General features: G+C 35.4%; 2 protein-coding genes across 15 annotated transcripts in view; both read right to left on the bottom strand.

The window, feature by feature from the left end:
* Nucleotides 1-637: 637 nt before the first annotated feature.
* On the bottom strand, nt 638-16751 carry LOC129433108 (von Willebrand factor A domain-containing protein 5A). Of its 2 annotated transcripts, none has more exons than XM_073864639.1 (18): nt 16237-16751; nt 14148-14197; nt 13719-13921; nt 13396-13618; nt 12748-12911; nt 12547-12661; nt 12250-12428; nt 12053-12141; nt 11822-11966; nt 11636-11715; nt 11408-11522; nt 11148-11306; nt 10973-11076; nt 10667-10884; nt 10302-10367; nt 4463-4602; nt 4257-4380; nt 638-4160 (listed from the first exon to the last, which is right to left on the bottom strand). In XM_073864639.1, the coding sequence occupies exons 2-18, from the start codon at nt 14188-14190 to the stop codon at nt 4081-4083; spliced, it is 2247 nt and encodes a 748-aa protein (XP_073720740.1). In that variant the 5' UTR covers nt 14191-14197; nt 16237-16751; the 3' UTR covers nt 638-4080. The 2 variants fall into 2 exon arrangements, with proteins under 2 accessions (XP_073720740.1, XP_073720741.1); XM_073864640.1 differs by lacking the exon at nt 16237-16751 and adding an exon at nt 14949-15297.
* A 2118-nt stretch (nt 16752-18869) lies between these two features.
* Nucleotides 18870-26573, bottom strand: part of LOC129433105 (von Willebrand factor A domain-containing protein 5A) — a 46065-nt gene continuing 38361 nt past the window's right edge. For 3 of the 13 annotated variants that reach the window (XM_073864619.1, XM_073864620.1, XM_073864618.1), the window contains exons 4-21: nt 25356-25578; nt 24952-25115; nt 24739-24853; nt 24448-24623; nt 24254-24342; nt 24023-24167; nt 23804-23883; nt 23605-23719; nt 23360-23518; nt 23177-23280; nt 22871-23088; nt 22554-22607; nt 22351-22404; nt 22160-22207; nt 21948-22019; nt 20182-20318; nt 19976-20099; nt 18870-19879 (exon numbers count right to left, since the gene is read on the bottom strand). In XM_073864619.1, coding sequence (XP_073720720.1) covers nt 19800-19879; nt 19976-20099; nt 20182-20318; nt 21948-22019; nt 22160-22207; nt 22351-22404; nt 22554-22607; nt 22871-23088; nt 23177-23280; nt 23360-23518; nt 23605-23719; nt 23804-23883; nt 24023-24167; nt 24254-24342; nt 24448-24623; nt 24739-24853; nt 24952-25115; nt 25356-25578 — 2157 coding nt within the window. In that variant the 3' untranslated portion in view covers nt 18870-19799. The other 10 variants (XM_073864632.1, XM_073864633.1, XM_073864635.1 and 7 more) reach the window with 8 other exon arrangements.

Genomic DNA, 26573 nt, shown 5'->3' with positions numbered 1-26573 from the left:
TATTAAAATATGAAAGATCTTTCAACAAGTGCCCTCAATTTGGGTTTTTATTTCCAACAGGGCTTTTTAAGAACTTCATAAACAGATCAAATGTATTTAAGTCATTTTAAGATGCTTTTTTTAAGTTGATATAAACCAAAGTGAGACCTCGTGCGTATATAAATAGCACACAGTGTGTGAAAAGTCGTGTAAAATACCCCAAACTCCAATTTTGCTTGCAAATGATAAGCCACTTTCCGTTTACTTAATAGGGCTACATCGCATCTTTACGGGATCATGTTGTTTCGCGTCGTTTAATGCATGGTTTATCTTTTTTTTTTTTTACTATTGTAGCTTAATTGGGTTTGACATTTAAATGTAAAATTCATACCACTGGCAGCTTAGGGTTAGGGTTAAGTTGTACCTTAAGCTGTACCTTATCGCTAATACGTGTTTTCCGAAACGTTCTTAGTTGCGTATCACTTCTGTAAGTCGTTCGTTCGTAAGGTTGGTCTGGAGCACTCTTAGCTATACCTTATCCCACATGACTCCACTAGGGGCCATCACTTTCATAAAAGCTCACATTGCAGTCTATATAACTAAATATTTGTAAAAAAAAAAAAAATGCAATACACTCCGTGTTTAATTAGGCAAATATTTTTATATTTAAAGAATAAAACATTTACATAATTAGACATCATTACATTGATGGTTGTTAGATTTTTAATTATGTTTTCCAAAGGGACATCAACTGCGAACTATTAAATGCTACAGGATTAAGAAACTATTTAAAAAATATATTTTGGGTTATGGAGTTGGTGAAACTGGCAGCTATACAGCAAATCCTACTATTTCATTTGTGCATTTCATATCCGTTAAATCTTAGTCTAAATGCTAGTATTTTAGCTGCATAAATAAATCGGGTAAAATTACAAAAAATAATTATGATTATTAATGTTAATTCGACTTTGCATCGAAGTTTTTTAATGTTTTATAACTTTGAGGCAACTGCATGCCATATTCTTTATAAACATTCAAAACAAACTGTGCACTTGATTACTGCTTGTATAATCTAAGGTCAACAAAATTTCCACATTAGAACTAATCAAAGCTAAAATCTAAAGCAATCATACTATATATTTATAGGCTATTATATAATATTTGATATGTTATATTTAGACAGACAGACAGGCTCCAGAAATGCGTCCATTAAGCTTTATCCGCATTGTTAACGCGCTGCTTGTGCATACAGTGTCCAAGCACAATAAACGCGTGCACTAATGAACAACAGCAGTTTGTTTTTATATATTTTAAGTGTAATGCACAGCCAAGTACTTGCACAACCCACTTTATTCCCCTGTGCAACAAATGATCCTTTCAAGGCATAGCGGATGAATTGGAGCAGTTAAAGATGATACGTTTGGAAATAAAGTTGCGGGTTTTGCACGGGTTTGATATAAAATATAGAACGTTGAATTTAGTTGTTTGCAATTTGAAATATTTTTTACCAGATATTCCTAATAAATTGAACTTGAACTATTTCTAAAATGTTTATTTAATAAAGAACACCGCTATCTCATAACGCAGCGAAACCTATCACATGAAGTGAATAATTGATTGTCGAGCAATCGATATCAACCTATTCAGCACCTCCACCATGGACAGCACTCGCTAAGGTCGAACTTAAGAAGGTTTACCTTAAGCAACATCCTAAGGTACAGTTCGGAGAACACACGTAGGAAAGGTATACCTGTAGTTAAGGTTTAACTTAAGAGTCTTCCTAGCGCGCTAAGAGACAACGTTATCGGAGAACCCACCCTAATAGTTCGTTTACTATGTCGAAAACCTAGTAAAACCATGGTTAGTGTAGTAAAATCATGGTTTTGCTGAGAGTACTCAATACACTAAAAAACAATGGTTACTATACTTTTACCATAAAACCATGGATAATTTTCGAAAGGGAAAAATTAATCGACACGCGCGGCAAACGCCTCGTGCAGTATGAAACCAAAGTAGGCTGCTACATATCACATCAAGAGCACAGTGCCATATCATATTATAAAAAGCTTTTAAAATAATAACAATTAATTTATTACATAAAAAATAACACGTACAACAGTATAATAGTAGGGGTTCTCCTTGGAATATGCTGGAATAATCTTGTATGTTTCTGTTATCTTCTAAAACAAAGCATGTAAGTAAGCAATAAGGTACGAGAGGCTGTGCTGTATCGTGAATAAGTAACGACGCGAAGCGGAGTGCCTGCAACCCCTTCAGCCGTTACTTATTCACGATACAGCACTTGCCTCGAGTACCTTATTGCTTTTATAAAACGGTTACCACACAATATTAAAGTAAAAAAAATATTAGTGCAACTTTCATGAAGTTAAATCAATAAAAGCATTCCTTCCGCTAGAAAAAATAGTCCCTGACTGCGAACAACAACATGAAAGCTCAAATAAAAACAACAAACTGTTCTCAGACTTTGTCTCATTATATGTTTATGTGTTGCTAAGGGTGTTGCTAAGGGCGCAGTGATATTAAATAGAACCGTTGGGTAAAGCGGTCATAGCAGTGTTTTATTGTGAATAAAGCACACCTGTTGACCAATCAGAATCAAGGATTGGAACTAGCCGTTTTATAACTGTAATTATTATGACTTCAGCTGTAGGAAGTAGGAAATTACATAGAATATTTTCATAAGCTCATGAGGTTTGTTGCAAAGTAAATACCAAACCCTGATAGCACACAGTTGCTACATCTCGGAGAATTCTGATCCGTGTTTATCTCTGCAAGGTGTATTTTTTTATTGTTTCCTCATCAACAAACTGTTTCCTGACAGATGTCATATAGACATATTAAAGATGTCTGAATTAGAATGTATGTAAACAGATCTTTATAAGACCTTTATCAGATGTTTTTACACACCAAGGGACGTCTAAATGCAATTCTCGAACATTTCTTAAGATATTCTCAAATAACTTAAGAACATCTTAAATTTTGTCTAAAGAATAAAATTACAAGCTTTGAAATTAATTGTTCAGTGAGGTAAAAAAATACATTTATCCGTCCATTAATCTTTTTACCACCTTGCCACCATTACCACCATTAAAGGTGGGGTGCATGATCTCTGAAAGCCAATGTTGACATTTCAAATCACCTAGACAAACACGCCCCTACCCCAATAGAATCTGGACCTTCATTTGATAGACCCGCCCTACACATACCCAGCCCAGGCAACAATGTCAGTAGACACGCCCCTTACTGCTGGTTGGCTACAGGTGTGTTTTGGTAGCCGGCTGGACTCCCTTTTCCAAAGTGTTTTTTAAAAATCACACCCCCGATTTCAACATGATATATATGATGTGTTAAAGAGCACCAATTACCAGGTTCACGGTTTTACATTTCCTTTGATGTGTAAGTGTGTAGGCGTATGGTTCATGAAATGTGTATACAGTAAATAGTGGTTAAAAGTGCATATTTTTTATTTTTCTTGCCAAAAATAACAATCGTTTCGCTAGATAAGACCCTTATGCCTCGTTAGGGATCGTTTTGAGTCCTTTGAAACTGCAATTTTAAACTGCATTAAAACTGTTAAGTGTTGGGGTCCATTAAAGTCCATGAAAATGAGAAAAAACCTGGAATGTTTTCCCTCAAAAAACATAATTTCTTTTCGACTGAACAAAGAAAGACATCAACATTTTAGGATGCCATGATGGTGAGTATTATCTGGAATTTTTTAAAAGAAAATAGACTAATCCTTTGAGATAAATATTAAAACCTGGAACAAGAAGAAAAACACAATTTATTATTTGAAATATGTGGTGAATTAAAAGATTGTTTCTTAGTTTTTTTTTCGCACCAAGTCAATCACAATTTATATTTTATAATCTTTTCCACACCCTTTGGACCCGAGAGGAAGATATGACTTTTGAAAGCTGTAGTAAAGTTGCAAACCACCAAGTTGGATCCACATGAATAAAATCGATTTTTGAAACAATTTAATCATTCATAATACGACCCCTTACAGCTAATCATATGTATTAAATGATATGTGTGAGATTCTGAGATCTTTGGCTTTCTAGCAGAACACTGAAGTCTTCAGATTCCCAAAGTTTCTTCTTTCACCTGACATCCCAGTAGATGATTCCCATCACACACACACTGAGACAGACTGACCACTGAAACACACACAAACACACACATCACTTCAGTTTAATACTTGACCAAACGTCTCTTTATCTGCTGATGAATGTCGTCTGGTTTGGAGATCTCACCGTTCTGAGAGCCGATCCATGACGCCGCCTTCATGGCCACAAACTGCCACTCAATCTGTTGCTGTATTTTATAGCCGTATAACCAGATGAGAGACAGAAGAGTGGCCCACACTGACCCATCCACCTGTAAACACAAATACACACACCGTACACACGCATTTATTATCATCTTTCATTGTTTCATCATGTTGAATCATATGTCACACCTGTGCTGGTTTCTGATTGGTCAGCTCATCTTCAGTCTTTCCAAACACTCGAGCCAAAGCAGCATTCAGTTCCCAGCAGCCTGAAGCCTTTTGAAGAGAAATCAGCTGAAGAAAAGGATCATCATGGAAATCAGATTCTGCTGAACACACAAGCACACAAAAATATTCAAAAAGAAAAGAATCACAACATGCATTTTACTTGTAATGTGTTTACATTCTGCTACGATTACACCTGTCATCCACCCTACTATAGAGTTTTCAACCCTCAGAAAAGAAGTGTAGACAGACTAACCAAAGTTATGTAAAGGAAGGCATGACTGCCCACATTCGTTCCCTTATTGGGTGTTTTGGATCATTATGTATTCCTCCCTGATACCGAAAGATGCAAAAAAAAAGACTTTCTTACTTAGTATTTTTGTCTTGTTTTCAGTAAAAAATATCAAAAAATTCTTAAATTAAGATGTATTTTCTTGATGAGCAAAATGAAAGGAAAATAAGCAAAGAATTCACCAATGGAATAAGAAAAAATTTATTTCATTAAGTGTTTATGAAAAAGTAAACTTATTTTGTTTTTAAAATATTTTTCTATATTGGCAGATTTTTTTGCTTATTTTAAGCACCAATTTACTTAAAGTTTATATTTTTTGTCTAAAAACTAGACTTATTTTCCTAGGTCATTTTGCTCATCAAGAAAATACATCTTAATTTAAGGATTTTTAGATTATTTTTACTGAAAACAAGACAAAAATACTAAGTAAGAAAGTCATTTTTTGCATTGTGACAATGGAATTGTTACACTGCAAAAAAATTATTTTCAAAAAAAATTTGTCTTTTTTTTTCAGTAAAAATATCTAAAAAAATTTAAATTAAGATGCTTTTTTTGATGAGCAAAACGACCCAAGGATATAAGTCTAGTTTTTAGACTCAAAATATCAAATTTAAGTGATTTTGTGCATAAAACAAGCAAATAAATCTGCCATTTTTTATTATTTACTGTCCCTCAGTAAATAAGTATTTATTATTTAGCATTATTTTTATTATTTTAGCTTCCACATTTATTATAAACTGAGATTCATTTTATATAATCTAGTAAGTAAAAGAGAATAATGAGTTTGTTGTACTTTATTGTTAACATTAATTAACTAATGTGATTGTAAAATGCGTTTTATTTATACATCCACTGATATTTGGATATACATTATTAATGAACATAATTAAAATAATTGTAGTATTTAGTCACAAATATCAATCCAGTTCATTCAAAAAGTAGAAAACATCCATTTTCGAAGACAATTAATTCTGTGACTGTAAATGTAATAAAAATAAATGCTTTAACATATAATTATGCAAAGTGCTTCCAAGTGCATGCATGCGCCGACATGATGCTTGTGTCATTAACTAAAAAAAACTAACTAACCCTGGGGAACATCTTCAGAGTCAGCTAAGTATATTTACATGACCTGAAAGTTACCTCTGTTTTTTTAACCGAAAGCAGAGATGATCCGGTTACTCTTCAACTTACATAACCTGCTTTCTGGAATACCCCCACATTTGTTATATTGCTTTTCACATACTATTATAAATTATTTAATGGGCGGATATGCGATCTATGTCCTCATTTGCCCCAAACTAATTTAATATGTTAATTTAGTTCATTTTTTCTGCCTTGAAAAGCCTTAAATACATTCATTTTAACATTTTAAATGCTAAATGTGTAATACATCTTTGTTAATTTTTGGCCAAAACATTTATATTTTTATTGTGGTGTACTCCTCAGGTCCATTTTGTAAATATGTGGTGGACTCCACCCCAGAGTTTCACACCACAATTTTGCTATTGTTAATCTATATAAACAAAATAAATAAATAAATTAACAAATAAAAACATTTAAAATGCTACTAAACATCGCCAAAGAGTGGGTCTGTGAATTATCTTAAATAATACATTTGCATACCAAACAGTTAACAGGAACTTTAAAAATGTTTTATAGCCTACATATAATACACATAAGTTATAATGCTAGCAAACACAGAAGTCACCAGTGTCCCATAAAACTTTAATTTAAAATAAAAACAATAAAATAAACTTAAAGAACATCTACATGGACTTAATTGTCATACGTTTTTTATAAAAACCTGTTTATTTGTTGTAAAGTAGTACGTTATCTGAGAAAACAAACTTCCTGTTAGATGAACATTCCTGTCAGTATTTGGCACTCGCAATGTTATTGATGTCAGATGAGAAACCCTAAAACTGATTGTCATATTTCAATGTTGTTTTCATAACTCTTGTTTTTATAGCAACTGAAATGAAAACGGGTCTCAGTTAAAAAAAAAAAAAACGGTCCAGTCAGACCGCGTTCTGCTGTGCGCAAGTGAGTTCAGTTAAAGGCGGGAGGCGTGTTGTTTTTATTTCCCCTCACTCTAAAAATGGTTGGGTTAAAAACAACCCAATTGGCAACCCAGCGCTGGGTAAATATTGGACAGAACACATGCTGGGTTAAAGTAACCCAACACGTTGGGTAACACATTTTAACCCAGCAGGTTGGGTTGTTGAGAAAACCCAACATGTAGTCATTTTAACCATTTATGGGATTAATATTCTGGGTTTTGGGTTATTCTTGCTGGGTTATTTTTATCATGTGCTTTATTGTAAATCAAGACCATTGTTAACAGCAAATAAATGTTTATTTGATTGCAAAATAACTACAAACTCTTACATTTTTACAGTTGTAAGTTGCAAAATAATTTAAAGGACTGCTTACTGACCCAAGTATAAATATATTTATAAAATATCATAAATTATGCACATTGAAGTAACAATGTAACAGGTTGAATCAATTCGTTTGAATTTAAGACAGAATTTGTAATTTTACAGTATATATATGAAATACTGAAATGTACATAAACAAAACTACAGCAGTGTAAGAAAAGAAACAATGTAATTGTTAAATTAAAAGTAAAATCATTCATAGACGTGTAAAGTTTTTTTTAAAGAACAAATGTTTTAAGTTTCACAGAATGGAATGTATTTGACTAAAAATACTTCATTTATTAAAGTTACTCGTCGCGAACAAAGATGTACAAAGGAATCGAACAGCAGGGGATTCATCCATTTGAAAAATGACAGACTACAGGAATTCCCATAGAAGCACATTGCCTGGGGTATTTATTTTTTTAAGCACTTAAAATGCCTTTAAACCAGAGACTGTAAAAAATATGCAAGTAGTGTCCATGACGTCACCTATTGGTTTGTGAAGAGCATTTTTGAAGCTTAAAGTAGGCGGTGCGTGCCGTCGCCATCTTGGCCGAATTGCAGTTTAAGTCACTTCCGTATTCAGAGAGACTGATTGAGAAAAAAGATTGATAGGTCTGCTGCATGTTTCCCATGGCCAGGACGAAAGGAAAGGGTTTCAAGGAGAAGAAATTCCACCACATTTGTTGCAATCTACAAAAGAGGAAAACACTTTTAGTGGTCTGAACTGAATGATCAGATTGAAGTATTCAGAAAACCATGTGGGCCAAGTGAATTATATATTTTATAAAAATTATAAGGGTTTCATTTGCATCCCTGGCCGCATTACCACCACGTGTGAGATTTTTTTTCCAAAAATGCAATAGCCTGTTTACAGTTTGCATAAGACTTTGGTGTTACACTCCTTTAACTGTTTTGCCAACAACAAAGGCTGCAAACCACACAGACTGACAAATATGATGATCTGATCTGACTATAAAGAATAAAGTACTGCAGAACTAAAATTTAGCAGATAATTAAGACATTCTAAATATATTTTAAATAGGAATTATTAAATGTTATACTTACTGGCTGAAGTTGTTTGAAGGTCTTGCTAGCCTCATCAATGGATGGACATAAAAACTCTGCACACTCTAAAAAAAAAGAATTGGAAAACAACATCACATTTGATCTCTGCTAAAAACATAACATCTCTGATACAGTATCAGCCACAGATCAGAGGGTTGGTCAATATACATTTGAAATCACAGGAGACAACCCAAAAATATTATGAAATGAATATAAAATAGTAACTAAATACGACTCAATAACACATCTAAATTCATATAACACATATACATGTTTGTTAACAGATAGTCACTTCCACGCAGCCTCCGTCTTGGTGACAAATACGTTTATGTTTTCAAGTTCATATTCAAACACTTAAATTATTGTTTCATTTTAAAAGAGAGGAACAAGCATACATATAAGACACCAGTTCTTGGAAACGCTGTTTCGTTTTAATTTATCGACGCGTTACCTGCCGTAGCGACTGTGAAGTGAATGTGCTTCTTGTCTTTGCCTCAGTGACAGCGTAGACGACGGCTCCGTGATCCTCCGCCGCGGCGCCGCCGGTAAAGTTAACATGTGCTTCTGCTCGCGCCTCGCCCTTTGCGGTCTGTCTTTACATATCGAATGACAAGAAAGCAATTCGTTTGTCGCTAAATTTAATTTAACAGCGTCGCTATCGCTTGTTAAGCTGGGAAAGGGAAAACTATGCGCGTGTGTGACACAAAAAGCCGAAGCGGGTTGCGGAGGTCCACTCTGTACCGGTTTTGACTCGCTTTGTTAAAGGCTTACAGAAATTGTCATGAGTTAACGTAATCAACCGTGTGATGGGGATTTTGTAACATCTGTTTTATTAATTTTATTAATATGCCATATCAAACATCTTAGAACGATTATTCAAGTCAATTTGTGTAAATGGCGATCTGAGGTAACAGTCGTCATTCCTCTAAATTACACCCGTCGTCTTAGTCAGTATAAATTAACACGTTGCTGTCTCGCAAAATGTTATAATCTTGTTTATATTCATGAAATGTTCACAAAAGCATATAAACTTACCTTGAAACAACTGCTTCAGTGACTCTGTCCTTTCATGACGACCATTGCTGAGCACATTCAAACATCAAGGGCCCGAAGCACGTGAGCCTCTTCAAACAACCCAACATAATAACCCAGCAGTTTTAACCCAACACCTAGAAAACTGAAACTACCCAAAAAGTGTTTAAAATGTAAAAAAATAACCCAGCAAAACAACCCAACAGACTCAACCCAGCATTTTGGGTTAAAAAATAACCCAGCCATTTTTAGAGTGCTGTAGCTATAGAGCAGCCCGCGTGGTGCATTTAATCTATTTTGACTTATTTTAGGGACAGATAATTGATAAATCCAACGTTTACACTAAAAAATTTTTAACAAACTAAAATGGTTGCATTTCATTTTGTGGCGTGTTTTTTTATGCACAAAATCACTTAAATTTGATATTTTTGGTCTAAAAACTAGACTTGAAGAGTTTCGTTGCAAAACGAGATAACTCCGTTTTTTATAATTTTTTAGAAATCTCGTTTTTTGGTTATGCAATACAATTAATATCAATTCAACTGCAGTTGGTTTGTTTTGATTTAAGCCTTCAAAACTTAAAAAATACAGCTAGGCAGCAAAACAAAATAATAACATGATAAAAAAATAATAAACATGTTTTGACAAAAATGTTTTGCAACGAAACTCTTCACTTATTTTTTTGTGTCGTTTTGCTCAAGATAAAGCATCTTCATTTAAGAGTTTTTAGGTATTTTTACTGAAAACAAGACAAAAATACTAAGAATTTTTTTCTTGAAAATCATTTTTTGCAGTGTATTGCGGTTACCACAGACATGGCTAAAACATTGCTCTGGTGGTTATTTTAAGATATTTGACAGGTCTTGTGTGCGTTATTATATTATATTATTATATATTTATATATATAGTATATATATAGTATATATTAAATTATACAATATAATTCTATATCATTTAATAACTAGTTAAATAAGTTTTTGCTTACGTGCGTCCAGTCTGTTGCAAGTACCGTCTGCTTCGATTCCATCACATTCGATGTAACTTTCATACACTTACCAGCGCATTCAGACATTAAGAGAAAACAGAAGTAAACAAATAAATACAATTAGAACAAATACTTTATTATAAATGAAAAAGCTCTGTACGGTAACCAGCATACACACACATTGTATATTAGACTGCATATCACAACAAAAATTACATACTGTATGTACAGCAATGTGTGTCGTCATCACTGTAATGTTTCAAATCAAGTGCCTTTAGATGATTTGGATGTGACAAGAATGTCTAAAAAACAAACATTTAACAAAAGATACAGAATAACACACAACAAACAGTGAGATGACTAACCTTGTATTGGTACTCTTCTCTGTATCAGAGGTCCTTTCACAGCCTCTCTGTTGTCTTTATTAATGGCAATGAAGGCTGTATGAACACTGCTCACTCCTGCTTCAACACTGATCTCCACCATCCTCCTCTTTATATCCTCCACATCTACACCTCTTGTCCTCTCCTCCTGCTCCAGACAGCGAATCAGAGACCGGGCCGCCAGACGATGGATGGACAACCTGCAAAAACATTGATGAAAAGTTTAAGGAATCTGAGTGTTCTTGAATGAGTCTGAATCAAGATGAATCTGTGCTTTGTTTATGTTACCCAGTGTCCTCAGTTGGTTTAAGGCAGAAGTGAAGCTGGTTTGTCACTGGTTGATCTTTCAGGTTGTATTGAACTATCACTGATCCTTCAGAGCTTTCTGAACTCTATGACACAGAAATGAAAACAATTTATCTACAAACCCATGACCAGAAGATAAAAACCTGAAAGTTCTCACCTGTCCTTTAAGTTGGGCATAAATGAGTGACCTTTGACCCTGGAAGATTGCACTGATAGGTGGAGACAGCGTGTCAACAGTAATGCCATCTGGTACTTTCCACTGTACTGAGATCTTGTTCACTGCAGGCTGAAGAGCAAACCTGAGAGACTCCATCACCTGATAACATTTGAAGAGAAATAAAACAATCTCATACAGATTCAAACCCTCTACATTTACATCATCTCTTGTTTCAAACTAAAACTCATCCATAGTCTCACTTTGGGTTGCATGCGGTCTGTGCCTGTAATGAACTGGGCGTGTCCAGATCCCTCTTTGGCCATTCCTGTGATGAGGGCGGTACTTGCACCCTGACCAATCCCGAATGAGAAACACCTGAAGATACAACAACAACTCAGCTACTCAAACACAGCAGCTTGTTTTAAAAATGTATAATGTCATGGACTAATAAGGCTAGATGAAATATAACAAGACAAAGAAATTTGGACCTATGAGAGTGAGCATGAAGTCTCACAAGATCCAGAACCTCTTTAGTGTTCTTCACCTCTCCATCAGTGAAGACAAACAACTGTAGAGAGAAAATACATCTTTTCAAGTCTCACACATTCCGACAAAAAGTTTAATGCTTCAGGTTTGTTTTCGTGTATGAATTGATGTATTTTTAGGTGATGCACCTGTCTGGGGTGTTCAGGGTAACAGGGTTGACTGTAGATGTGTTTTAGGGGCTGTAAAATCTCTGTGCCGCGCATGTCTGCTCTTATTTCACTGACTTTCTTCAGTGCCTGATCCATTGTGTCCTGATTGTACACAACACTCTGACTGCAATGACACAAACATTAAAATCCTCTCACATGATGAATATAACAAAATAACAACTTTAGATGATTTAGATTCTGGTTACTAACGGGAAGAAGGACTCAAAACGAGTGCCAAATCCATAGATATTAAAGTAACAGCCCATGGGCAGACTCTTCAACAGTAACAGCAGAGTTTCCTGCAGAAAGACAGACAGATATTAAAAAGTCTTATTCAAATACATTTACAAAACTTAAACTCTCTGTGAACAAAGGCATTGCATTACATTAAAAAAAATCTTTCTTACCTTTGCGCTTTCTATAAGCATCTGTGGTCCTTTCCAATGATGCATCATGCAGTCCATACTGCCTGATCTGTCAACCAGAAAAATAAATTCACCTTGAGTTGTTCCTAATGATGACATCACTTTCTCTGGGAATTCTGGGTACAAACTTATCATCACCACTGGGTCACTCATCAGAGAACCTGAAACAGAGAAAGAAGTCAATGACTGATGTGAAAAACTAAAAAATTATTGCATTTTGTTTTAAGGTATCAATAAAAATGTTTAGTTTATATCAGATTAATGTACTGTAGTCTGTACCTGGTTTTGCAGTGTTCACTCCTGCCTCCACTATAGCAGTGGGCTGATGGGTATTCTGATAGTACAGAAACAACTCAACATCTTTATCAAACTTGTGACCAGAACTCAGATTCACCTGCAACACAAATAAAGAAAGCCTTTAATAAACAACATTATCTCTGTACAAACACACACATATAAACTGTATTAAGCCCACAGTACCGTTGCCTGAGTGTGATCAGAGTTGAGGAACACAAGAGGATCCAGAGTACAGTTGGACTCTAGTTTGGAGATGGGGTTTGGAGAGCTCACATGAACACTAAGAGTCAAAGTGTAGGGAACAGAGTCACATGACGAAATCTCTGAAACTATTCCAGCATCTGAACCTGAGGACGACACAGAGAGTGTGTTATAAAAACAATCTTTAAACTCACTTATTACTGTAAATCTTGTGTATTACTGTAAATGTGTGATATTACTGTAAATATTGTGTGTTGCTTTAAATGTGCAGTATTACTGTAAATATTGTACGTTGCTTTAAATGTGCAGTATTACTGTAAATATTGTGTGTTACTGTAAATGTGTGGTTTTACTGTAAATGTTGTGTGTTACTGTAAATGTGTGGTATTATTGTAATGCTTGTGTTACTGTAAATGTGTGGTATTACTGTAAATCTGGTGTGTTAATGTAAATGTGTGCTATTATTGTAAATCTTGTGTTACTGTAAATGTGTGGTATTACTGTACATCTGGTGTATTACTGTAAATATTATGTGTTATTGTAAATGTGCTGTATTACTATAAATATTGTCTGTTACTGTAAATGTGTGGTATTACTGTAGAAGTGTTGACAGCTGTTAAAGTCCAGTACCTGCTGGTGCGTATCTGGGATTGAGTACAGCAGGCAGACAGAAGCGCAGCGAGTGGTCGTCCTGCACAGAGAGTTCAGTGATGTATGTGATGGTGATGTCAGCGTTCTGACCCGGTGACAGACACCCAACACTCAGACTGAACACATCAGAACTTTCTTCACTCTCTTCCAACAGAAACACCTGCTGACCCGAACTCACAGCATCATCATACCAATACCTCGCCTGCAGTTCAGAGAGGGAGAGAAAGAGTTTAAATGACAGGCAATAAATGCAAATTATGTTTAAATGCTTTGGCTTTTTTCCTTTTTGCATTTGGACTCACAGTTTGCTTCTTCTGAACCTCTGCCACAATCTTCTGATCTCCGATCTTGGCACTGAAGTGACAGACAGCAGCATCAGCAGGCAGAGGAAACACAAACAAGGCCTCCAGGTGGCGCTCTTCCTCATTCACATACTGCAGAGTGGAGGTGACTGTAGCTACATGACTCTTCACCTGCACCTCAACACTGATGCTCTTCAGAGGAACTGACATGTAAAGAATGAGAAGAACATCTGTCTGTCCATATACCATAAGGGAATTGAAGTACTGTATATGAATATAAACCCCCCCACACCACACACACACACACACACACACACACACACACACACACACACACACACACACACACACACACACGTAGAGACAGATAGATGTTTGTAAAATAAATAGTGAAATAAGATTTATGAAACAGGTCTGATGAGTTCATACCTGACTGTTTTTCTTTTGTCACAAGACCACAGCAATTCATCATTCTGACTCTGCAAGGAAATAAAGCTTCACTTCAGGTTACTGTAAATATAAACTGCAGAGAATGAAATCCAAAAAAAAAACAATTTTAAGAGAGGGTACATAATATTAAAATGAATGCATTACACAAAAGAAAAACGTATCCACTTACAGATAAATGTAAATCCTTACATTTATCCTTACATTTATCTAAAGTTGATGGATAAAATGTAAAACTATTTCAGACAGTTTATATAGCATATAGGGGAGACATTATGTAGCTTCATGTCATGGATTATTATTGGTACACTGATTTTAATTTAAAATATTCACTATAGCCTATAGGCTTATTGTTGTGTGGCCATTCCCAGAACGTTAGTTTTAGGTTAACAGAACGTCATTTTTAAGGGTGTTTTTTGTTTCTTTACGTAAACAGAACATTAGTTTTTGGTTCCGAAAACGTCCCTTAAACAGCAGCTAACGTTAGCGGAACATTTCCCGAATCAGACATTTATATACGTCCCCTTAACTTTGTTCTGCACAGGTTATTAAAAAAAAAACCTCAGTATCACACACATTGTATTTAAATAACACTGTAGGCTATTTTATAAAATATATAACTAACAAATGACTTCAGCACAACTTAAAACAGATATTAATTGACAGATAAATAAACATTTCATTCAATTTAGATGAACATATATTACAACTCCATTATTGTCGCCTCTGTTTTTTGATACAAGTTACAACAATCAAATCAAAAGGCAAAAGCTCCTCACTTACCATCATAAGAGGTGTCAAATCGATCGGCAATCACTAAAATATATTTTGTTCTCACATATTTAAGTTACTAAATGAAAAAATAAAGAGATAAAAGAAGTTTAGTTTCTGAGGTAAAATTAAACGACCAGTATTTTGCTTACCACAGGAGAAAGCGCGTGAGTAGAGATGCGCGCGGGCGGCAAATGAGACTTGCGCACTAAAGGAATACAATGGGTTTAATGATGTTTTCACTTAATTTCCTCAAAAAATCGAATGAATAATCGAATGAATAACATTTAATAAATTGACGTGAAGGCAAAGCGTAACATAGCTACGCTATGTAAGATATTCATATTTAATATGTATTTATTAATAATATATACATATTTGTTTAATCTTATATCTAAAAAATAACCTGGAACGGTCTCATTATGTTATAAGATAAAACCTACAAATAATAACATGTAGGGACCGTTCTGGGAAGGTTCTCGTTAGGTGATTATAAAAAGAACCTAAAGGAAACGTCCATAGAACGTTCTTATTTGGTTCCCACACTGTAAACAAAGTTGGTTCAACCTTAAAAAGTTACTTGGTTGCCTTAACATTTTGCCTTAATTCAACTCAAAATATTAGTTGACAACTATTTTTAGACAACTTTTTGAGTTAACTAATATTTTAAGGTTAAATAGTAAGTTACCTGGTTGCCTTAAAATGTTAAGTTGAACTACACTGCAAAAATGTTTTTTTTTTTTTTTTTGGTTAATTTTTGTCTTGTTTTCAGTAAAAATATCTAAAAATTCTAAAATTAAGATGCTTTTTCTTGATGAGTAAAACGACTCAAGAAAATAAGTACAGTTTTTAGACCAAAAATATCAAATTTAAGTGATTTTGAGCATAAAACAAGCAAAAAAATCTGCCAATGGGGTAAGCAAAAAAATCTTGAAATTTTTTCTGAAACACTAAATACAAGAAAAAATCATTTTTATGCTTGTTTTATGCACGAAATCAATTAAATTTGATATTTTTGTCTAAAAACTAGACTTATTTTCTTGTGTCGTTTTGCTTATCAAGAAAAAGCATCTTAATTTAAGAATTTATAGATTTTTTTACTGAAAACAAAACAAAAATACTAAGTATTTTTTTCTTGAAAATAATTTTTTGCAGTGCAAATCTTTTTTTACAGTGCAAAAAGTAACCAAATGCAAACCATATGAAGGTTAGCTATAGGGGAACGTTCTGTTTGCTGGGTATATTACTCTTATCACATTACTTTATCCTTAGTGGTAATCTTAGTGATCTTATTACTTACACAAATGTCTTAGAAGACTCCTTCCGTGGGCTGTCCTGAAGCTAAGGTTAGAATATTAGCATGCAGACTTCTTGTCCTGTAAATGAATAAAGGTCGCAACTAATACTCTAAATCAAAGGCACACCAAGTCTTCAGCAATTACACAAGAAACAAGCAATTAAGCTAATGTCCCAGTTTCTGTCAAACTGATCAAACTTCACCCTTTATAGTCACCGAGTCCAAAAATCCCCAAACATTCCAATCTTGAGAAACGCCCGGAGCATCCTGCATTGCTGCCAGTGCCAAATATTTTTTTACATATCATATAAAGAGATATTATACAACAGTTCTTTCTGGTTCTCGAATCTGATTGGCTAAGAGCTATACGATATTGTGCTGATAACGGCACTGTAACCGCTTCACCTTTCGTATTATTCCGCCACCTAGTGAATGGAGGTCCTAAGCAGGCTCATCTCTGAATGGAAAAACACAGACGCGCTGTTTGAATCACTCTCCGTGTGTCTTATTAGTTTACTAGCTCATAAATCCAGTCTGTGAATCGGAAGTTATTAATCAAAGATCAGCGCTCTTTGATGTTACGTTAAAGTTAATGGGAGAAATGTCTTGTCACATCGTGTGGACGATTAACACTTGGAAAGAGGAATATAAACACTCGTTTTTTTCTGGAGCTATATCTTTTATCAGAACGCGAAAACACCGTGGAACTGCAGGTAAGCACCGCAGCTTTTAAATGTGGATATTGATCATTTACTTTATCGTGACGTGACTATTAAAACATGTTATGAGATATCGCCACTGGTATAACGTTATTTATAAGCAGCATCCAAAAACATATCTCTGACACTTATAAAAAAACGTTTTGTATAGTACTGACAAGAACAAAGTTTAATAATAATAATCGAGTGCTCGTATCGCGTTAAGAATAAATGAGAAAGCAATAGTAACGTTACACAAGTATAGTTTTATTAACTTTTACCTCGCGCCAAAACAATAACAACACAAAAGACACTAAATATGAATAAAAAAAAACAAGTAATAGTTTGATCATGACACCAAATACTGCTGATTTGATCTCATTTTGACGATCATAAACAAACAAGGCCAACATGAGAGCCAGGGAATCCCTGTCAGAGATGTAGCCCAGAGAGGGCGGTGGTCAGCGGGGCGAGTGAACACTGACGTCCGCTCATGCTTTGGTTCTCATTCGTACCGAATCTCACTAAGCAAACGTTCAAACAGGCGCTATCTTTACTAATCGACTGCAGATTTAAATATAATACATATACATTCTCGACTGAACTAATCTTAAAACTACACTTTGTGACCAAGAAATGGTAATATAAAGTAACGGCTTTTCTGTCCATTGAGTTGTTATGAGCTTCAAAGCAGCCGAAAGTTTTACCTGTCATTCTGGCCGCCCTCAAATCCGTGGCGGAAGAAGTAGTTCTCAAACAAAGAGGCTTTTAAAATAACTCCGTTGTTGTTTTCTAGTTTTCGTTTTTCAAACGTGTGCCGTCGAACTGTTGTATAAAAGCAATATCGCTCTCGGAGTCGTGTGATATAGCTCTATATCATCACGGCTGTGATTGCCTCCGGCACTCGGCCTCTGGCCTATAATCACAGCCGTGATGATATAGAGCTATATCACACTCCTACTCGAGCGATATTGCTTAATTATAATCTATCATAATAACAAGATATCATGTCCAGTGTTGGGGAAAGTTACTTTTAAAAGTAATGCATCACAATATTAAGTTACTCCCAAAAATGTGCTCATGCTTTGGTTACATTTGCATTACTTTTTCTTGGCTGAGATTTGATCTCTTTCAGGCCTTGCAGGTGTTTTTTATGACTGAAAAGTTCTGCATTCAGAAATTGCAGATTTCATCACAAAAAATGTCGAGCTCTGGCCATCTCAGTTTCTAACTCAAACTGTTCCCACACAAGTGTATACGCATAGAGTGCATGTGATGTGACTACTTTAGTTTCATTCAGTACTTAATTTTAATAATTTTTAATCGAATTACATAGAACATAATTTTTAAAAAGTAACTTGCATTACTTTTTGTAAAAGATAACTCAAATATTAATGTGTAAATTTTAGTGCTGGGAAAAAATTAATCGCGATTAATCGCATACAAAATAAAAGTGATTTTTTGCATAATATATGTGCGTGTACTGTGTCTAATTATTATGTATATTCAACCACACACACATTCATATATTCATTTCAGAATTGTTTTATTTATATATCATTTTTTTATTTATATTTAATATAGATTATATAAAAATATAAATAAATATATATAAACATGTAAATGTTTCTTAAATACATACATGAGTGTGTGTGTATATATATTTATACATACTAATTAGACACAGCGCACACTCATATATCATACCAATAATCACTTTTATTTTGTATGCGATTAATCGCGATTAATCTTTGCCCAGCACTAGTAAATTTAAAAAGTAATGCGTTACTTTACTCGTTACTTCAGAAAAGTAATATTATTACGTAATGCATGTTACTTGTTATGCGTGCCCCCCAACACTGATCATCTCATTAATGTCACATTTTTCTAGTTAAAATAACATATTTTCCATATGTGGAATATTATATCATTTAAATGAAATATTTTCTCAAGCCGTTACCTTAATCAACACTTTAATATAGATTACTTTTCTTTGAATTTAGTGGTTACATTACTTTGGTGTATATCATAATACAAGTTACTGGTGTGGGTTACATATTAAGCTATATATACACTGCAAAAAAATGATTTTCAAGAAAAAAAATTCTTAGTATTTTTGTCTTGTTTTCAGTAAAAATATCTAACAAATCTTCAATAAAGATGCTTTTTCTTGATGAGCAAAACAACCCAAGATAATAAGTCTAGTTTTTAGACCAAAAATATCAAATTTAAGTGATTTTGTGCATAAAACAAGCAAAAACAAATCTCCAATGGGGTAAGCAAAAAATCTTGAACAATTTTCTTAAAAAGTAAATTCAAGAAAAATTCAAGGGAAATTTGCTTACACCATTGGCAGATTTTTTTGCTTGTTTTATGCACTTAAATTTGATATTTTTGACTAAAAACTAGACTTATTATCTTGGGTCATTAATATTTATAAAAATTTTCTTTATACTGTAAATCTACCTCTGTGATAACTCCTTGTGTCCGACATCTTTAATAATTAAAATTAATAATAAAAAAGAAAAACAAGAACAATAAATATGTCAGTATTTTTTATTTATATATTTAGTATTTTTTATATATATTTACCATTTTATTCAGGAAGAAAGATACTTTTTAAAATATGTGGTTAATTAAACTAATTTTTTTGCACCAAATCAGTCATCATTTATATTTCATAACCTTTTCCCACACCCGTTGGACCAGAGAGAAGGTTTTGAATTCTGAAAGTTGTAGTAAAGTTGCAAAGCACCAAATTGGATCCCCATGGATAAATGAAAATATTCATAATAATATAACCCCTTGCCGCTAATAATATGGATTAAATGCCTTCTGACATCGCAGAAAGTAGAAACACTGAAGTCTTCAGATTCCCAAAGTTTCTTCTTTCACCTGACATCCCAGTAGATGATTCCCATCACACACACACTGAGACAGACTGACCACTGAAACACACACAAACACACACATCACTTTAGTTTAATACTTGACCAAACGTCTCTTTATCTGCTGATGAATGTCGTCTGGTTTGGAGATCTCACCGTTTTGAGAGCCGATCCATGACGCCGCCTTCATGGCCACAAACTGCCACTCAATCTGTTGCTGTATTTTATAGCCGTATAACCAGATGAGAGACAGAAGAGTGGCCCACACTGACCCATCCACCTGTAAACACAAATACACACACCGTACACATGCATTTATTATCATCTTTCATTGTTTCATCATGTTGAATCATATGTCACACCTGTGCTGGTTTCTGATTGGTCAGCTCATCTTCAGTCTTTCCAAACACTCGAGCCAAAGCATCGTTCAGTTCCCAGCAGCCTGAAGCTTTCTGAAGAGAAATCAGCTGAAGTAAAGGATCATCATGGAGATCAGATTCTGGTGGATACAGACATACACACATACAGATGTATAAATTAACTGTACTGATATTAAATACAAAACTGTTGCAGTCTGACTTTAAGATAAGAGCTTTGGAAATCACAAGGATTATTGACCAGTATGTGACCAGCAGGAATTTTGCCATCTGTGTTTCACATATATTTGCCTAAAAACAACAACACTACTAGCACTTTAGTGCAACTTAGTCTTACCTTTTATTATTTAAATCGTATATTTTTGTACAGAAACATCAGTCGTGGCTCAATCTTTGCTGTGTATACATACATGCACATACAACAGCCGCTACTGCTCCAAAGTCTATGAGATAAAAACTGCCCTTTTGTGATTAAGCTTTTGTAGGAATTAAATCAGATCAGAAGAATAAGAAGATGTTTAAAGTGGTCATATTATGCTGCTAAAAAAATACAGGGCTCCCACACCTTCAAATTCAAGGACTTTCCAGGTCCAATACCCTTAAATTGAAGGACTAAATTTGGTGACACATTTCAAGTGAGAGCAAGGTTACATCGTGTTACCTTTAAAGATACATTGTTAAGTTCCCTTTCGAGGGAACTTGCGCGGCGTCATTGCGGTGACACTTTGGGGACGCTAGGGGTAAGTGCGTCTGAATGTGTATATCAAATTCAAACAATGGTGAGGCTTAACGACAAAGACAGGGTGACACGGGAAGTATATCTGAAATATTGCCAAAGACGGCGTTACAGGGATGCAGGAAGTATGGCAAGAGAGACGCAGCGTCTCGTTCCCTTCTCAGGGAACAACAGTTACATACGTAACCCGAGACGTTTTCATGTCTCAAACACAACTATGCAAAAAAAAATTTTGGTATGAATTAACATTCGTGTACAGAAGATATAAGCATTTTAAAGCAAACGAGTTTAGCACGTGTGCTTAAAAGTCTAGAATTTTTATGATATTATCCTACAATACACAGGAAATAATATGGATTTTTTTCTAGAAAACTCCTTGTATAAAATAGATTCAAGCACTTTCAATGACCTGTGTCTATGTATGTATATTTTCAAAAACTTCCAAGGGCTTTAAATTATTTGCCCCAGATTCAAAAACTTTCAAGGATTTCAAGGACTCGTGGGAACCCTGAAAATACATTACTTTGTGTATTTGTTGTAATGCAATCTGTTTATGCGGTTTAAGGTTTAAAAAAAAAATAATTCCATTGCTTCTCTATGCCCTGACCTTATGAAACCCGTTGATTTTTACAAAGCTAATCGTTTTTAAAAGTGCGGAATTCTTTGATTGGCCAACTATCCGGTGCATTGTGATTGGTCGAAAACCTCAAGCGTGTGATGAAAATGTTATGCCAGACATAAACTGTGAGAGGACTAAGCTTGTCTGGTCTGTATCGGAGGTCCTTCAAATTGCTTCATGCTGGCAATGTTTGTATCAAAACTGCTCAAATTTCCTTGATCAGGGGCCATCATTATAAAGTTTGTTTTGGGATAACCCCTGACGGGAACTCCTGCACTCATATCTCCTACAAATAAAACAGCTTCTTAAATATCACTCCTAAACCCTCAAGACAACAACTCATTAAATAATAAATAAATAAAAATCTTTGTACAGTGACTTTTATATTTCTCTTACTTGCACATGCATTAGCCATCATGGGCATAGGCATGTTCATCATGGGCATATAACAGTTCATCATGGGTTTCCCTAAAACACAAACAACCAATTACTATCAAACACTGCTAAACCATGTCCACACATTGAGAAATAACACAAATATACAAATACAAACACAACAAAGAAACAAAGCAGCAAATCTCTGTACAGTAACTGTGTGTTTTTCTTACTACAGTTTCTATTCGTCCTGTCTCTAGACCTGTTCGGCGCAGACCTCCCTAAAACACAAACAACCAGTTATTATCAAACACTGCTAAACCATGTCAGCACATTGAGAAACAATACAACTATACAAATACAAACACAACAAAGAAACAAACAAAGAAGCAATATCTGTGCAGTGACTGTGTGTTTCTCTTACGGTTACAGACGTCATCATCCATATTGCGCATAGACCTGTTCGGCATACACATCCCTAAAACACAAACAACCAGTTATTATCAAACACTGCTAAAACATGTCCACACATTGAGAAATAACACAAATATACAAATACAAATACAAACACAACAAAGAAACAAACAAAGAAGCAATATCTGTACAGTGACTGTGTGTTTCTCTTACGGTAACAATCGTAATCATCCATATTGCGCATAGACCTGTTCGGCATACACATCCCTAAAACACAAACAACCAGTTATTATCAAACACTGCTAAACCATGTCAGCACATTGAGAAACAATACAACTATACAAATACAAACGTAAAGTTTAAAAAGTTTAAAATAGCCAGAATAATAAACACAAAGTCAATAATAACAGATCTGCTCATCTAACCCTTACATCTAAAATTATTAAAATAAAAACATGTGTTTTGTAAAAGGTAAAAAAATTATTTGAAAACTGTAATTTTAACAATCATCAAACAGTGAGATGACTTACTTTGTGTTGGTACTCTTCTCTGTATCAGAGGTCCTTTCACAGCCTCTCTGTTGTCTTTATTAATGGCAATGAAGGCTGTATGAACACTGCTCACTCCTGCTTCAACACTGATCTCCACCATCCTCCTCCTGATATCCTCCACATCTACACCTCCTGTCCTCTCCTCCTGCTCCAGACAGCGAATCAGAGACCGGGCCGCCAGACGATGGACGGACAACCTGCAGAAACATTGACGAAAAGTTTAAGGAATATGACTGTTCTTGAATGAGTCTGAATCAGGATGAATCTGTGCTTTGTTTATGTTACCCAGTGTCCTCAGTTGGTTTAAGGCAGAAGTGAAGCTGGTTTGTTACTGGTTGATCTTTCAGGTTGTATTGAACTATCACTGATCCTTCAGAGCTTTCTGAACTCTATCACACAGAAAACAATTTATCTACAAACCCATGATCAGAATAAAAAAATGACAAACCTCAAGCTGAAAGTTCTCACCTGTCCTTTAAGTTGGGCATAAATGAGTGACCTTTGACCCTGGAAGAGCACATTGATGGGTGGAGACAGCGTGTCAACAGTAATGCCATCTGGTACTTTCCACTGTACTGAGATCTTGTTCACTGCAGGCTGAAGAGCAAACCTGAGAGACTCCATCACCTGATAACATTTGAAGAGAAATAAAACAATCTCATACAGATTCAAACCCTCTCTTGTTTCAAACTAAAACTCATCCATAGTCTCACTTTGGGTTGCATGCGGTCTGTGCCTGTGATGAACTGGGCGTGTCCAGATCCCTCTTTGGCCATTCCTGTGATGAGGGCAGTACTTGCACCCTCACCAATCCCGAATGAGAAACACCTGAAGATACAAATCATTGCTCAAATCTTCAATAATTTACTGTCATGAGCTATTAAGTGGAAATGTAAATAAAGAGAAATGTACCTGTGAGAGTGAGCATGAAGTTTCACAAGATCCAGAACCTCTTTAGTGTTTCCCACCTCTCCATCAGTGAAGACAAACAACTGCATAGAAAAAACATCTTACAAATGACACTTAACCATCTGAAAAATGAAAAGCCTGACAAATTTGAAAAACTTCAGTCTTTTGAAATGCGTCAGGTTTGTTTTCGTGTATGAATTGATGTGTTTTAAGGTGATGCACCTGTATGGGGTGTTCAGGGTAACAGGGTTGACTGTAGATGTGTTTTAGGGGCTGTAAAATCTCTGTGCCGCCCATGTCTGCTCGCATTTCATTGACTTTGTTCAGTGCCTGATCCATTGTGTCCTGATTGTACACAACACTCTGACTGCAATGACACAAACATTAAAATCCTCTCACATGATGAATATAACAAAAAAACAACTATAGATGATTTAGATTCTAGTCACTAACGGGAAGAAAGACTCAAAATCAGAGCCAAATCCATAGATATTAAAGTAACAGCCCATGGGCAGACTCTTCAACAGTAACAGCAGAGTTTCCTGCAGACAGACAGATGTGTACAGAGATTTAAATGTCTTTTTTAATTGCATTTACAAAGTTTCAAATATTGGTGAAAAAATGCATAACACTTTAAAAACCCATACCTTTGCGCTTTCTATACGGATCTGTGCTCCTTCCCCATTATGCATCATAGAGGCCATACTGCCTGATCTGTCAATCACAAAAACAAACTCGCCTTGAGTTGCTAATGATGACATCACTTCCTCTGGGAATTCTGGGTACAAACTTATCATCACCACTGGGTCACTCATCAGAGAACCTGAAACAGAGAAAGAGATCAATGACTGATGTAAACATCTAAAAAAATAATTGTATTGTGTTCTTAAGGTATCAAAAATTTGTTTTAGTTTATATCAGATTGATGTAGTCTGTACCTGGTTTTGCAGTGGTCACTCCTGCCTCCACTATAGCAGTGGGCTGATGGGTATTCTGATAGTACAGAAACAACTCAACATCTTTATCAAACTTGTGACCAGAACTCAGATTCACCTACAACACAAACACACAAATACATTATTACAGGCTTTAAACAACATTATCTCTGTAAAACACACACACACATATAAACTGTATTAAGCCCACAGTACCGTTGCCTGAGTGTGATCAGAGTTGAGGAACACAAGAGGATCCAGAGTACAGTTGGACTCTAGTTTGGAGATGGGGTTTGGAGAGCTCACATGAACACTAAGAGTCAAAGTGTAGGGAACAGAGTCACATGACAAAATCTCTGAAACTATTCCAGCATCTGAACCTGAAGACGACACAGAGAGTGTGTTATAAAAACAATCTTTAATCTTACAAATTACTGTAAATCTTGTGTGTTACTGTAAATGTGCAGTATTACTGTTAATCTTATGTGTTACTGTTAATGTGCGGTATTACTGTAAATCTTGTGTGTTACTGTAAATGTGCAGTATTACTGTAAATCTTTTGTGTTACTGTAAATTTGCGGTATTCCTGTAAAGTGTTTAGAGCTGTTGAAGTGCAGTACCTGCTGGCGTGTATCTGGGGTTGAGTACAGCAGGCAGACAGAAGCGCAGCGAGTGGTCGGCCTGCACAGAGAGTTCAGTGATGTATGTGATGGTGATGTCAGCGTTCTGACCCGGAGACAGACACCCAACACTCAGTCTGAACACATCAGAACTTTCTTTACTCTCTTCCAACAGAAACGCCTGCTGACCCGAACTCACAGCATCATCATACTCATCCCTCGCCTGCAACACAGAGAGAATTTAAATATGAGGAAATAAATACAAATTATGTTTAAATGCTTCTGCTGTGTCATTTCCTGGGGGTTTGTTCATGTAGGTGTTTAGACCGAGGGGCAACCTTCTGATTTCTCTGATGAAGCCAATAAGGAAAGTGACTTGAGGCTGGCTCCAAAAGGGAGTCAATTCCCATAGACTCCCATGTTAAAAATGCCCAACTTTACAGTAGAAAATAATGTGTTTACAGCCTGGTACAAAAAGTGTTTTTGGTCTGTATAGCTAATTTTGCCCTTCATGACAACTGTGACGGGGGTGAAATGTTTTGTAAATCATCCGTTTAAATTATATTAAGCCTTAAACTTCTGCATAATTAAGGGCGTGGCCGCTTGAGTGACGGTTAAACAGCCACTGTGGTCACTAGAATCAAGCTAGGCGGGGGTGATTTCAACAACCAGCCACCTCCGCTTCACCCATGTCCCGCCTCTTTACCCATTTTCGGTGATTCGCGGTGACGCGCGGCCAAGATGGCGACTTTAAGTTTCAAAAACGATTTTCACAAACCAATGGGTGACTTCACCGACACTACGTCCATATTGTTTTACAGTCTATGGTCTAGACCATAGACTGTAAAAAAGATGAACGACGCCCGTTTGCTCTCATCCATTGGTGAAAAATGAAGCCGCCGATGTCCCGATACAGCGCTGACATCTTGGGTCTTGAGTCTGCGCAGTAGCGATTTCGGGACCAGTCCTACACAGTAGTGAGCAGGAAGTTAAGATGCAAAATCAAGGTCCCGCCCTCGCAGAATGGGCGTATCACAGCTGTCAATCATGACGTGACACCACTGTTTTTATAGCATTAAATAACTATCTAAAAGCGAACTTATTTTAAAAACAAACACTTGAATTTACATCAGCGTGATAAAAACTACAGTACACGACAGAAACCAGGTTCGGAAAAAAGATAATAGAAGTGTAAAGTCTGAAGTTCCATTAAATAAC

The sequence above is a fragment of the Misgurnus anguillicaudatus genome, unplaced genomic scaffold (genome assembly GCF_027580225.2).
Source record: "Misgurnus anguillicaudatus unplaced genomic scaffold, ASM2758022v2 HiC_scaffold_27, whole genome shotgun sequence".
NCBI lineage: Eukaryota > Metazoa > Chordata > Actinopteri > Cypriniformes > Cobitidae > Misgurnus > Misgurnus anguillicaudatus.
Note: the sequence above shows the minus strand (reverse complement) of the source record. Positions and strands in the feature narration are given on the sequence as shown.